The 14369-nt window shown below is 55.1% G+C and overlaps 1 protein-coding gene across 1 annotated transcript; it reads left to right on the top strand.

The window, feature by feature from the left end:
• Positions 1–951: 951 nt before the first annotated feature.
• On the top strand, positions 952–13695 carry ADAR (adenosine deaminase RNA specific). The gene is given in 16 exon segments (XM_040618445.1): positions 952–1730; positions 2886–2966; positions 2968–4428; positions 5800–5986; positions 6068–6225; positions 6632–6773; positions 6953–7170; positions 7412–7568; positions 8598–8769; positions 9353–9446; positions 10874–11002; positions 11105–11238; positions 11714–11896; positions 12353–12465; positions 12838–12965; positions 13212–13695. Coding segments are annotated over 16 exon segments (3603 nt in total). The 5' UTR covers positions 952–1716; the 3' UTR covers positions 13444–13695.
• Positions 13696–14369: the final 674 nt, after the last annotated feature.

Genomic DNA, 14369 nt, shown 5'->3' with positions numbered 1-14369 from the left:
CCCCATGGCCCCCCCATCCCTCGTGGGGCTCCCACATCCCCCTGTGGGCCCCTCCATTCACTCGTGGGGCTCCCCATCCCCCTGTGGGCCTCCCCATGAGCCCCCCTTTCCCTCGTGGGGCGCCCCACGGCCCCCCCCATCCCTCGTGGTGCTCCCCCATTCCCCCTGTGGTCCCCCCGATCCCTCGTGGGGCTCATGGGGGGCCCGTGGCGGCGGCGCGGGGGGGCACACAGAGTAGCGGGGAGCCACACGGGACACACGGCAGGGCCCGCGGAAGGCGGAGAAGCCCCACACGGCACGGGCAGACCCGCTGGGGGCCGACAGAGGAGCGGGGACCCCCCCCCCGATCCCCGTGCAGGGGCAGGGCGCACGCGCGGGGGGGAGGGCGCGCTGTGGCGCACGCGCAGCAGGGCACATGGGCGCCACGGCCTGGGCGGGCGCTCCCGCCGCGACGGGCCGTGCTGCGGTACGCAGCGGGAGCGGCTGCTGCCGCCCGCCGGGGCACGGGGCAGTCTGCGGCCGCTCCTGCACCCGGGAGAGCGAGGGCGGCTGAGCCGGGCCCTGGCGGCCGCGGCGGCGGCACAGCCACGCGTTGCCCCGGCTAAGCATGGCCGCCGCGCGTGGGTTCTGCCCTGAGCAGCGATGGCCGCCGCGCTGCGCAGGCGCGGGAGGGCGCCCGCCGCGTCATCACCGTGCGCCGGCAGCGGCGGCAGCGGCGGCAGCGGAGGGGGTAAGGGGGCGCGGGGGGGGCGGCGGCCGCGGGGCGGGGGCAGGCCCAGGCCCGGCCCGGCTCCAGGCCTCGCCCCGCCGCTAAAGCTTGGGCCTCGCCGGGCCTCCGCCAGCGCTGGGGCTGCGTCCGGGCCGCCTGCGCGGCTGCCCCGCGGCCGCCGTGGGGCCTGGTGGCACAGGCGGGCCGGGGCCGCGCAGGCCGCGCTCGGCCTCCGCCGTGGGCCGCCCGTGGGCTCCGGGGAGGCGGCGTGATCGTGTCCCGGCGGCCCTGCGGGGCTTGGGTAGGGCGGGCTGCGCCCTCCTCCGCACGCTCCGCGGGCGGGACGCGTGGAATAAAGTGTTTTCCTTGGTGCTGTTTCTCCTTGAGTCCTGGCCGGTGGGAGCCGGCCCGGTGACGTGTCCCCGGTGCCCCCCTCCGGGCGAGCTCCCGGGGCTCAGCCAGTCGTGGCGCGGGGGGCGGGGGCTGCGCGGGCCCGTCGTGGTTCCGGGGGAAGCGGTGTGACGCGGGGGCAGGGTGGCACGTATCTGCTTTGGGATCTTGGTTTGAGGGGCTGCCGTTCCCGTGAGCCCCCTCCGAACCGGGAGAGCAGCCGCCCCACGCCGTGCCACCCACGATCCCGACCCATCGGCACCTCGTGGTTATCCATCCCCGCCGGTACCGGGGGAAAGAACATCCCACCAGGTCGCTTTCCCGGGCGGGGCCCGGCTGTGGCCGCTGGGAAGGAGCTGACAAAGTCGAGCGTAATCCCGCAGTCCCGCATCCCCTCCCTGCCCGCTCCCTGGGCGAGGGGGCGGCCCCGGGCGGGGCGAGGAGGCGGCTGCGGGACCGGGAACCGAAACCGAAAGGCAGCCCGCTGCCATCTTGCCGGGGTGACCGGTTGCCCTCACGCAGAGCACCCAGCGCTGCCTCCCCCCACCGGGCATGTCCTGCCCGTCGGGCTTTCTTTTTTCCCGTTAATTTTCTCACAAAATAAGGGCACTTGGCATATGCATGAGACAAGGTAAGAGCATTTTTTAAACCCTCCTTCTTCCTGCCTGCCAGGATTTCTGCCCCGCCTTTGGCTCAGGGGTCGTTTTTAAACCCGAGTTTGCTGAGTAGGGGGGCCAGCGGGGACCCCCCGAACTGGGACTGAGCCTCCAGCACCGCACGTGGATCCCCTGGTTGCTGGGGTTGGTAAAATAAGTCACAGTGCTGGCAGCTGGGTGCAGCTGGAAGCTGTTAATGAACTTGTGTAATGGAAGGGAAATTTAAGTTGGCCTTGAGGTGTGTTGGGTGAAGATAGGGAGCTTCACCTGCATCGGAAAAACTGTCTTTAGGAAGGCAGGTGCCTTAAAGAGGTCACCAGGAAGAAGGTAGGATGGGGACCTAGCAGCAGGTATCAGTTTCATGGGTTTATCCACTCAGTTTCACAACCAGCTGTTGTTAGAGAGCTAGAATATATCCTGTGCTGGGTTAGTTATTTTTAAAAAGCATATTCAAAGCTTAGACTTACATCCTGTGCGTGAGGGCAGTGGGACAGCTGTGTGTGATAGGAGTGGAATTTGGGCTAAGGTCCCAAAAATTTTTTTGTACTGTTGCCCGCTGCACACCTATCCGGTTTCCCCGTGTGTTATCACTTTACTTCTCCTGTGGCATGATGCTTTCCGCCTGTGGGTCACGTAATGTCCAGGATGCAAGGGACGTTTGGGGGTTCAGACTTTTTTTGGCCACGAGTCTGTTGCAACTCTGTCCTTTGTGACCGTGTGAGCTGCTTTACCTCCTTGTGCCCCCGTTTCTCCCGACTGCAAAGTGGGTCTGAGGTTCTCTCCTTTGGGGCAGAGGAGTGAAGCCTTTGACAGAAGGTGTCACAAGCAGCCAAACGGCCCCTGCACAGCTTGAAATTCAGTCCAACAGTAACAGAGGGTTGCTCTTACTGTAGCTGTTTCTTGTTATTAACTTCCCCTGTGTATTCCTGACTCCTGGGTTCTGTGCTGGGCAGACGCAGTTTGGTATTTGTGTTTACACGAATCATTTAAACTGGTAGAAAATGGGAAAGCTGGACCCGGTGAAGATGCTTGAAATGCCTCAGTAGCAGGGAAGCTGTGTAAACTGTATTTCTGGAATCCTATAGCTGTATGAATTCCTGTGTTTTGAATTCCTGTGTTTTTCCTCCTAGCAGGCGCCTGCTCAGGACGGGAGAGTGCAGAGTGAACCGCAGCTCCCCTTCTGCTGGCACGCAAGCAGCTTGGTTCACACGTGTCCCAGCGGTGCGCTATGAACAGAGGCGCTGGTCGAGGCAGAGGCTCGTATCGTACCAGCTCAAGACTTAACTGCCCCAGCACCAATCAAGGCTTTTTTAATCACCCTCATACCTCAGGAGAAACTAATCGGGAAACCTTTTCACACCAGCCATTCCTAACTGGGTGGGACTCCGAAGTCTGTTTGCTTCAGAGGCAGGGACAGCACAAGGATACACGCATCAGAAGCCTGCAGGCTGTGGCACCGGCTCCTGCAGAGAGATGCCAACCCAGCTGCAGCAGACCAGGGTGGCGTAGGTTCTCCAGCGAGCGTCCCTGGGTGAAGACTTCGCCACGTTATTGCCCTCCTCAGTATCGTGAGGACTCGGAGAGAGATTCTGACACCATCGGGTTGAATTTCCAGAGACTGTCTCTTGCAGGAAAAGACCGTGAACAAGAAATTCTGTCTATTTTCAGGCAGCTTGGGGAGGGGAAGACTTGTACAGTTCATGATCTCGTACGTAAACTTAAAACTCAAAAGAAAGAGGTCAACCGCATTTTGTATAAACTCTTCAGGGAGGGCAAGTTGCACAAAGGCGGAGACACGCTGCCGCTGTGGAGGATCGCCAGCCCAAGCACAAGGAGCGAAACAAACCCCGCTGACCACAGCGGTGATCACGCAGATCCACCTTGCGAGAGCAGAGGAGAAGAGAGGAGCGCGCCCGGCTCGGGAGGCGCCGATCCTGTGATGGCTGAAACCAAGGAGAAAATCTGCAACTACTTGTTCAGCGTGGCGGAAACAACAGCGCTCAACCTTGCCAAAAACATTGGGTTTTCAAGGGCCAAGGACGTTAATGCCTTTCTTAGCGCTCTGGAGAAGCTGGGAGATGTCCACAAGGAGAACACAAGCCCCCCGCGGTGGTCCCTGACAGATAGGAAACGCGAGCGGATGCAGATGAGGCTGAAGGCCAGCGTGGTAACGCAGACGGTGGATCCCGCGCCTGAGCCGGGTTTTCCGCCTTCCGCTGTTCCACCGTGTCCCCAGGAGGTGACCATAGCTACACCAGCAGTGACAGCATTGGAAGAAGAAAGTATAGAAAACGGGGAGCAGCCCTGGGGGCAGACCGATCAGAGCAGTGCCAGTGACGCGGATGCAGCCCCACCTGTGGAAACTAAGCCCGAATTCTCCAGTCTGAATAATTACGATAACTCTGAAAACGGCAAGTGGGCCACGGATGATATCCCAGATAATCTGAACGCTATCAACAAGCAGCCTGATGAGTCAGAATCCATCATGAGTTCCCAGTCTTCCCCCAGTTACGCCACCCAGTTTGAAACTGCTTTCCCATGTACACCCGTAGAGAAACTGATAGCTTGTCAGGAGAAGAACCCAGTGAGTGGCCTTACCGAATATTCCCAGTACACGTGCCAGCACTGTGAGTTTGCCATGCTGGAGCAGAGTGGACCCTCTCATGACCCACGGTAATAAAATTTCCTACCTTTCCTGAGCTGTCTTTTTGCTTAAAATGACCTGACTTCAGCTAACTTCACCCAGTCAGCTTTACCCTGAAGAGCCTGCTCGTTAATATTTACTTCATTTCAGAAGGATTAGCCTAGTGGATTCCTTGCAGCAGCTTAAACCAAATGAAGGCTAAAATTTAACCCCAGGTTAGCCCAGTTTTGGCACCCCTCATTCTGAGCAGTGAAGGTGGGAGTCATCTTTTTGGCTAGGTCCTGTCTGATTTAATCTGATTGAATATTATCAGATAAAACTGATTTCAGTTTGATTGTTTAGGGGGAAACTGGTATTGCTAAGCCACCTCTGAAGATGCTCCCGCCCTGGAAGTGGTACAAAGGGAGCCCAGAGCAAAGTGCTTGGGTACAGATATATCTTGGGTTAGGCGAGGTGAACCCACTCGGGATATTTCCGTGGTGTGGCAGGTCAGAGCAGCCTCTGCGAGCGGAGAGCACTTAGCGTGGCACTAGGATTTGCAGCGTCAGTCTCTGGAGTCCTGCTTCCCCTTGTGGAATTGTGGCTGTTCCTGAGCACCAGCGAGACGGTGAAAAGCACCATATGTGCCACACGGGCATATGTCAATAGATCCGCTAGACGGGAAAATTGGCCTAATTTCTAAAGATGGAGGCCCAGGCGCTTTTTTTGCCTTTTTTTTTGGGGGGGTGGGGGTTGGTTTTTGTGGTTTTTTTTTTTTTTTTTTTAAGGAGGGATCTGGAGGGCTTCAGCCCCATAACCCCTCTCCAGATCTGGTCTGACCTGTTCAATCGGATTTCTTCTGCATAGGGCTGGAGGACAGAAGGGAAGTTGGGATTGTTAGAGTCCCCGGGGAGGAGAGAGACAGAAACATCAAAGGCAAGAGGTTTATGTGAGGCGGCACCTCTGAGGTGGTGTGATTGCACTGGATAGCCAGGGGAGATGCCAGAGGGACGAGTGACCCCAGATGACCAGGTGGTGCAGATGGAACAGCACAGGCTGCTTCTGAGCTTTCTTCATGCCTGTGCAGGAACCGAAACCAAACTGCTCCTTGCACCCAGCCGTTATGCGTTTCTGGTGCTTGTGGAAGGAGGCGGTTCATCCTGTTCCTTCGGAACAAGGTCTGGAGCCGTTCCTCCACCATGAACAGATCCAGAAAGGTGACAAAACGAGGCCCAGATGCAGAGCTGTTGGGGCACCCTTGGTATTTTTGACTTCTGCACGTGGCAGCCTGGGTTTGCTCTCCCAGGCAGGAGCTAAGCTGTTCTTTCTCACTTGAACTCCCAAGAACAGCCTTGCTTGCTCCGAGAAGACCACGCTTTTTTTGCCTCTCAGTTTACCTCTTTGGTTTTTCTCTTTCAAAGATTTAAGTTCCAGGCAGTGATTAATGGGCGCCGATTCCCACCAGCGGAAGCAGGGAGCAAAAAACTCGCGAAACAAGAGGCTGCAGCCAATGCCATGAAGGTCCTGATGAGCGAAGCAGACAACGGAAGACACGGTGGAATTAAATGTGAAGAGCCATTTCCCTCCGACAGCTCTGAACCAGAATTGGTGAGTCTTCTTTTCTTTACTGGTGAGGCTGGTCGAACGGTGTTTAGTCTGAAACTGGTTTCCTTGGTTTTCCTGCATTAGCCTTTGCATCCAGAGCCGGAGCCATCATCTGCATCGGCTCCTCTCAGCCTGCTTCCTGGGAAGCACCCCATCAGCGTATTAATGGAGTACGGGCAAAAATCAGGGAACCCAGTCGAATTCCAGCTGCTCTCTCAGGAAGGCCCACCTCACGATCCGAGGTATGGCATGTTGGTGTCAGCTTTGGGGAGGATAGAAACCCTTTCTTTAATGTCCTTCCTCTTCAGCACGCTACCCACCTTCCTGGCCTCGTCACTAAACCTGGCTGAGCGCTCCTCTCCTCTGAGGAGTCTGGGCATGGCTCCTCCGAGACATCTGCCTCCAGAAAGAGACCAAAGCCGATGCCCTTTCTCAGAGAAAGGATGCTGCTGCTTCTGCCAGACCAGGAACGGGTTCCAGTCCTGTACCCTACCTGGTGGTGCCCTACTGGGAGTCTTTAGGGCCATGGTGGTAGATTTAAATTGGAGATAACCTGGAAGGATTTAACTTGAACCTGGGAGAAGGGGATAATAAACAGATCGAGACACTTGTGCTTAACGCTTTTCATGTGCTATAATGTCCTGTCAGGTTCAGCTACTGTGTGAAAATGGGTGACCAAATTTTCCCTGCTGTGGTAGGAAACAGCAAGAAGGGAGCAAAGCAAATGGCAGCCGAAGTTGCTGTGAAGATTCTTTCTGGAGAGTCTGTACCCCATGTCTTGCCTGAACAGGTACGAAGAGCTTCTTTGTAAGAGCCAAATGTTTTTGGTTTGGGTTCCCCCCCCCTGCCCCGTATTTCGTATTCCACTGGATTTCACCCCACCAAGGTTATGTGCTGGCTCTAGCAGAGGTGCTGAGTGCCAGCTGCTCGGTGTTTAACGGCCTTCTCCTGTGTCTAACTCTGCTCTAGCCTGTCCTGAAGCCCCACGGTGACCAGTCCATGCCCAACTGTGGACCGTGGATCGCCACTCCAGATGAACCTAAGGTGGCGAAAGCAAAGGGTGTTGGAGAGCTCATCAAATACCTTAATGTCAATCCTGTCAGTGGCCTGCTGGAATATGCCCGCTCCAATGGGTTTGCTGCAGAGTTCAAACTCATTGACCAGTCAGGACCTCCCCATGATCCCAAGTAAGTAGCTGCATCTGTCCAGGAGGAAATTTTGTACAGGAGAGAGGGCAGAGAATGCAAAATTCCTGATGCTCTTTGAGGTGGCAACAGGCTGAGCTGCTGCCTCCGCCAGACCTTGTGTCCGGATGACAATGAGCTACCTCCGCTCCTCTCTCCACTGAGGGAATTTGAAAACCAGCCTGAAATCCTGAAATCCCCCGGTTTCTTGGTTTTTCTCAGAGGTGCGCTGCTGTCTTTGTAGGTTTGTCTATCAGGCGAAGGTCGGAGGCCGTTGGTTCCCAGCTGTAACGGCGCACAACAAAAAGCAGGGCAAGCAGGAGGCAGCTGACGCAGCGCTCAGGGTCCTGATTGGGGAAACGGAGAAGATTGAGCGCATGGAAGGGATGAACATCACCGAGGTAAATCCTCTTCCTCCACAGCTGGGGCTGCTTGTGTAGCCTTCCCTCTCCTGTGCCTTTCAGTCCAGCAGAAAAATGCTTTCAGGATCAACCGTGAGATCTTTGTTGTCTGAAGGTGTAGATAAGCTGACAGTTTTCCTGAAGTGGGTTAGGTGTTTCCTCAGGGCATGGATGTACTCTTCCCTCCTGCCGGCCTCTGCTTTAGGGCTAAATTATTACCAGAATCTTCCCCAAGCCACTGAAATGTGTTCCTGTGGTGGAGCAGGAGCACACTTATTTTTAATTCTGTGACTTCTTTTTTTTTTTTTTTTTTTTTTAATCCTGAATTCCTTCCTGCTGCATTAAAAATCATGTGTCAGCTCAAAAACTCATGCATCAGATAAGAGCAAAGCTCTGGTTGTGTCAGGATAGCTGGCCCAAACCTGTGCTGCTTTAAATCACACTTAGAGTTCTGTGATCTCTTAAAAGCTGTGTTCCAGGCTGCACAGCTGAGCGCAGCAGCTGTGGCTCTAAATAGAAAAGCCATCAGGGAGGATTTGTCAGTCAGCAATGCTAGAGGAGGCAAGTGCCCATCTGCAGTGGGAGTGACTGTGCAGTCTTCTCACAAGCAGCCGGAGGAGGAATTCCTCCGAAGCCGGGAACAGATTTCCTTGGCTGAGTCTCTGGGAACAGGCAAGATGGGGTTTTTGTTCCTTTGCAGCGGGGGTTTTCCCTCGGGAGGCCATCCCTCGGCCCGTTTCACTTGCTGCCAGGAAGACAGCTTGCTGCTGCCTCTTAATGATGTCCTCAAAGCAGAACTCGAAGCGTTAGACGAGGTTTTCCCAGAAATACCTAAGAGAACTTCACCCACCCCTTGACGTGATGCTGTCCATGCGCTCACCCCAAAACTGCGCTGCCTGTAGCTCATGTTTTCCACGTTCCTGCCATCTGCTTGGATAGCTGCGCTTCAGCTTACTACTTCTTGAGCTGTTTTGTTCCATGACCTGCTGGTGATCTCTTAGTAACCCTGGCCTTGTGTCCCCGTTCCAGCTCCCGGTGAGCGGCAGCACCCTACACGATCAGATTGCCATGCTGAGCCACCAGCGCTTCAACACCCTCACCGCTCGCATCCAGCACAGTCTGCTGGGGAGGAAGATCCTGGCTGCCATCATCATGCGGAAAGGAAATAAGGGCCTGGGAGTAGTGGTCAGCATCGGAACGGGTAGGAACAGCTTCTTCCAGCACAAACTGAACTCTCACTTCCCGCCTAGATTCCCTGTCAGCCGCCACTAGGGAAGGGCTGTTGCTGTAGGCTTCTTCAGAGAGGGCAAGAAACACTCCCAGGGCTCGTGTGGTGTCACAAGTGATCTGGTTATGGAGAGAGAACAAAGCAAATGTGCCTGCAGCTGTATTGCTCTTAATCTTTGCTTGCGTTGCTGCGTGCTGGTCTGTGCATCAAAGCAGGGATTCCTCACGTTGTGCAGCCCAAGATCCCCCAGCTTCTCCCCGCTGCGTGTGCCGTAGTGCCCTTCCTGAGCCCCCACCTGGAGCCGGGGACTGAACAGCACTCGGGAGGGGACACTGCCCCTAAACCTGGGACAGTTTAAGTCTCTGCTGTCCCTAAAGTAGTGTGTGCTCTTTGTCCCTTTTGTTTTCCTAACTGCTTGGATGGGGATAATGATTTAACAGTTGGGGTGCTGCTGCTGCTCAGGAGCCTAAAGCAGTAAAACTTGAAGCAAGATGAAGCCCTCCCTCTTTCTGTGAAGCTGGGCCTTGACTTTGACACTTGCCTTTCTTTATTTCAGGCAATCGTTGCGTGAAGGGAGAAGAGCTGAGCTTGAAGGGGGAGACGGTGAATGACTGTCATGCAGAAATCATTTCTCGAAGAGGCTTTGTGAGGTGAGAGAAGGGGAAACCTGGAGGAGAGGAGCCCGCCAAGAGGGGCTGACCTGTTCTAGAGGGATGTGGCTGTGATGGTTCCTTGCTGTGTTGAGAGAGACTGTGATTCTCTACTGCCACTGTTTACCCATGTGGTGTTAAATAGAGGGAAGTTATTTCTGATAAGAAGGGGCCATGCCTGAATGGTGCCCAAATTAGTACTGCGCTGGAAACTTGCCAAGAGCCCAAGGGCTGCATCTGATGTACTTAAAATAAAGCATCCTGCAGAGGTTGCTTGGCTGGCGCGTAACACGCTGCTTTGGTCTGAGCCCAGCTCTGTCTGAGCCGAGGTGCTGGGGAATCTGCAGGCCAGGTCCCCCGTTGGCCCTTCTGGATCTTGGGTCTAGAAGGCTGCAGGAAAACATGTCCAATGTGTTTGCGTTGATAAGTCAGGAATCCTTTTTTCATGGGTTGGAAAGGGTTTTCCCAACTAAACTGCACAATTGTTCTCTTCCCTTTATAAACAGTCAGGGTGGCACTTTCGGTTTTTTTTGAAAAGCTGAAGTGAGATGAAGTTGCGCAAGCCTCGTTCATGTCTGCCCTTGCAGCTGCAAGCAGCAAAGCTTTCTTAAAGCCTTTGCCTGCTGCCACAATGCTCTTGTGCGTCCCTCAGCACTGGAAGGTGCTGGGGGCAGGTCCCCAGCAAGCTGTGAAGCCAGGGGGTTGCGCTCTTGCTGTCTGTCTCAGATGTTAATCTTGACAGTTGTGGCTGCTGGGCTGCTCTGGCACAGCTGAGAACAGCAAGCTCCACCTCTCCTTCCAAAAGAAGTCCCTGTGCAGTCTCTGCTTGACGAGTCTCCGTGAAGCTGCAGGGTTTGGGTTTTGTTTTTGTTGGGTTTTTTTTTTTTTTTTAAGTCCTTGACACTCTGTTGGAGACCTCAAGGTTTTTCCCTGTTCCCGGACAGAAACAGCCGTAAAAGACCCAGTCATTGTAAACAGATCATGGGGTTGTGCTAATAATACCACTTGCCTTCAGCTGCCCGCGGGGCTGTTTACTCTTACTGCAAACTCGGTGCTGACTAAAGGTGCTAGGTTAATAACCTTGAAGTCTTCTTCACACCGGGGTCGGGTGCAGGCAGGCAGCAGCCAGGCAGGCTCCTTCCTCTCTCCTGCCACTGCTTCCCTCTGCTCACCTGCCAGAATGCTTCTTTCCTATTGCGTGGCAGGCAATCTGCTTGATTTCGTGCCTTTTCTGGGGCATCAAACACGATTTGTTGGCTTCCAGATGTTCTCAGCCGCGGCTGCCGCTCTCCTGTGCGGCGGGAGCGGGTGGCTTGGGGCAGCAGAGGCAGAGCCTGGGCTGCTGCGTGTCCCGGGCGGAGGAAGGATTGAAATGCTCCTTGTCCGAGAGGCGAAGCAGCCTTTTGATGTGCCACTGTTATTTTCAGGTTTCTCTATAGCGAGCTGATGAAGTATGACCCGTCTAATCCTTCCTCTGCAGAAGAGAGCATTTTTGAGCCAGCGGGAGGGAAGAGACTCAAAATAAAGAGCAGCGTCACCTTTCACCTCTACGTCAGGTTGGTGCAGGCAGTGAGTGGTGGCAGAGGCGCCGTCGCACCCCTGGCCCTGCCTGTTTTCTGGGGGTTGGCACTAACCTCTGGGGAGTGTTTGTTTTCTAGCACAGCACCTTGCGGAGACGGGGCGCTCTTTGATAAATCCTGCAGCGATCAGGCGGCCGTGGTGGGGCAAGCCCAGCATCAGCCCCTCTTTGAGAACCCCAAACAGGGCAAGCTGCGTACCAAGGTGGAGAACGGTGAGTGCGCTGGCTCCCTGCACGGTGGGGTGGCTCCGGTGCTCTCCTCTGAGCCTTTCTGGAGCTCCGGAGTTCCCTTACCCCTCTCTGCCTGGTGCTGTTGCGGGATTTGAAACCTTCAGGAAGCAAAAGAAGTGGGTGGAAGGGCTGGGGGCATTAGAAAAGAGTCCCTTCTTCCCAGCTCTGCCTGTTGGACTGCCACGCTAGCGAGAGCATAGCTGAAGTTTGCTGTGAAATGCTGTTCCATTCTGCTTCAGCCACGTTAAAAATGACTCATCTCTAATCAGTACTGAGTTCCCTTTTTCCCGTGATCCTAAATTGTTCCCAGAGCCTGGTAACAGACTGACTCCGGAGGTTACTCCACGCCTGTGAGTTAGAAGATAGTTTCTTGTGCGGTTTGGTGGTGGAGTTCTGTTTTACTGAATATTTGACTCTTTACAGAGTCTTTTTTACTTTATCTTTTTTTCTTCTGCAGGGGAAGGTACCATTCCTGTGGAGTCCAGTGACATTGTGCCCACGTGGGACGGGATCCAGCACGGGGAGCGGTTACGAACCATGTCCTGCAGCGACAAAATCTTACGCTGGAATATCCTTGGCTTGCAAGGGGCACTGCTGTCCCACTTCATAGAACCCGTTTATCTCTGCTCTGTTACGCTCGGTACGAGACACCCCCCCCCCGTCCTTTCTGGGCTGGGCTGGATGTGCTGCCGTGCTCCTTTGAACTGGGCTGCAGCGACAAGTAACCTCCCTTCCCCAAAAAAGCTGCTTTGTGGAGGCTGTAGGAGTAGCAGACTGAAACGTCGCTCTTGGCAGAGCTGCGCTGTTTGGAAGTGAGAAGGGAGTTTGTGGTTTTGATGCTGTGGGTGGAGTGGGTTCTTTTCTCCAAGGTTCTGGATTTTTTAGAAGGCACATGTGATCTAGGAGGGGGAGACAAAAATTGCCTGTTTGTGTCTTCAGTGAGGAATGTTGCAGGCTGTAAACCTTCATCTCGCACATCTAGGGCACGCGGAGCTGTCGCTGAGCCATGTGGCCTCGAGTTTCTGGAGCTTGTGAGCAGCGCTGGGATCCTCAGCGCCCGGCCTGTGTCCTCACACCTTCGTGTCTGTCCTCACAGGTTACTTGTACAGTCAGGGACATTTAACACGTGCCATCTGCTGCCGCCTGGCAAGAGATGGGAACGCGCTGCAGGAAAAGCTCCAGGCTCCGTATCACGTTAACCATCCCGAGGTACTGCAGCCTTGGTGCTTCTTCGTCTTTCCGTCCCCTTTCCACCTCCGCTGTGGGGCTCGGGCCTCGCTGAGGGGCTCTGCAGGGGGGTCACCCTCCGCAGCCAGGCTCGGGGGGGTTCATGGCCGGGATCCTGCCCCTTTTCTGTCGTCCCACAGTGTCTGGGGTTACTGGCGATGACTTAATCTGGGGAAAAGGGAGACCGAGGGTGCTCCCGTAGCCTTCAGCTTGGTCAGAATGTGGTGCTTGCTGCTCTCGGGAGTCTGGGCTGAGCTGAAACCCTGCAGGGGGTGGAAGAGGCAAGGGGCTCCCCTTACCAGTGGGCTCGTGCGGCGGGACCGGTGTCAAGAAACCCTCCGTCCTCTTCCGCAGGTTGGGCGAGTCAGCGTGTACGACTCTGCGAGGCAGACGGGCAAGACAAAAGAGTCTTCGGTGAACTGGTGTCTTGCTGATGAAAGCGAAGTTGAGGTCTTGGATGGCACAAAAGGGAAAGTAGATGGGTAAGAACAGCCTTTCCTGACGCGGCGTTTCTGTCTGGGGAAAGGGGGGGGCGGTGCTGAACTTGCGGGTCCCCTCTGCGCTGTTACAGCACCTTACGTGTGGGGAGGGTCGGAGAGAGGAATTTTGAACTGATTGGGAGCAAGTGCTCTTGGAGCAGAACAAAATATTGCCCAGCCCAGCCCCCTGCTCCCCTCTGCCCTTCTGAGCATCGTGTCCTTCATTGCTGCCTTTGTCTTCCTTCTCAGACCGAAGCTGGAGGTGTCTCGTGTGTCCAAGAGGAAAATGTTTGCCCTGTTCCAGCAGTTATGTGCCAAGAACAACTGCAAAGACCTGCAGAACCTCTCGGTGTACTCGGACGCTAAGGAGGCAGCCACAGCCTACCAAGAAGCCAAGCAGTGCTTCTTCAGCGCCCTGGAAGAGATGGGCTACGGCAGCTGGATCCGCAAACCCCAAGAGGAAGATAATTTCTCTTTCTGACGCGTAAGGAGGCACCCTGCGTGTGTAGGGCGGTGAGTGTGCACAGGCGCGTGCGTGGGTGTACGCGTCCTTCTTCCACCACCGCCGCCTTTTTGAAGTGGAACGGGGAGCACTGGGCCAGTTTGCCCTGTTGGCTTGGCTGCCTTCTCCCTCTGCTCTTGTTACTGGGAGACCCTGCCCCTTTCTCTTTTTAAAACATGCATGGAAATTTTCGTCCCTTTTTTTTTTTTTTTCTTTTTTTTTTTTTTTTTTTTTTTTAAGCTAGGGCAGGCTCAGTCCCCGTTTGCTCTTATGTTTTCATCTCCTCTGTTTTCTTAAAAGAAGGCACAAGAAACCAAAGGGATTCTCAGACTGCAAGCTCGAAATCTTTGGACCATGCACTACAGATCCCTCTGGCAGGTTTTGAGGCAAATTTTCTCTTTTAAAAAAAAAACAAAAAACAACAAAAAACCCACAAAAAAAAAACCCAACAAAAAACACCCCAAAGCTAAAAAGCTGGCTGGTTTCGTGTGTGTCTATCACAAGGTGGCTGGCAGGCCCGTCTGAGCTGGGGCACGGGACTGATCTCCGCAAGACACCAGCGGGACCAGCATAACATTCCGCGTTAATAATAATAAAAAAAAAGAAAATTTCTGTATTATTAGGTGGCGCTGTGCCATGGGTGTGTTAATTCCCGGTGGGGGTGGGGGTGGGAGAGGCACGGGGTTGGGGGGGTGGGGTGGGGGGGTGTGAGTTATCGTTCATCAAATGATGAATGGAGCTGGGTGGAGCTGTGAATTAAGCCAGGGGCTCATCGGGCAGAATTGAGCCCTCGGGGGCCGGGGGGGGGGTTCAGTGTACCCTGAAATGACAGGGCAGGGTTTTTCTGGCTCCTTCCCCCACCTCTGTCTCTAGGATGGGGCGTTGCTTCTCCGGTCTGTGGGAGG

This window comes from Falco naumanni, chromosome 20 (genome assembly GCF_017639655.2).
Source record: "Falco naumanni isolate bFalNau1 chromosome 20, bFalNau1.pat, whole genome shotgun sequence".
NCBI classification, from domain to species: Eukaryota; Metazoa; Chordata; class Aves; order Falconiformes; family Falconidae; genus Falco; species Falco naumanni.
Note: the sequence above shows the minus strand (reverse complement) of the source record. Positions and strands in the feature narration are given on the sequence as shown.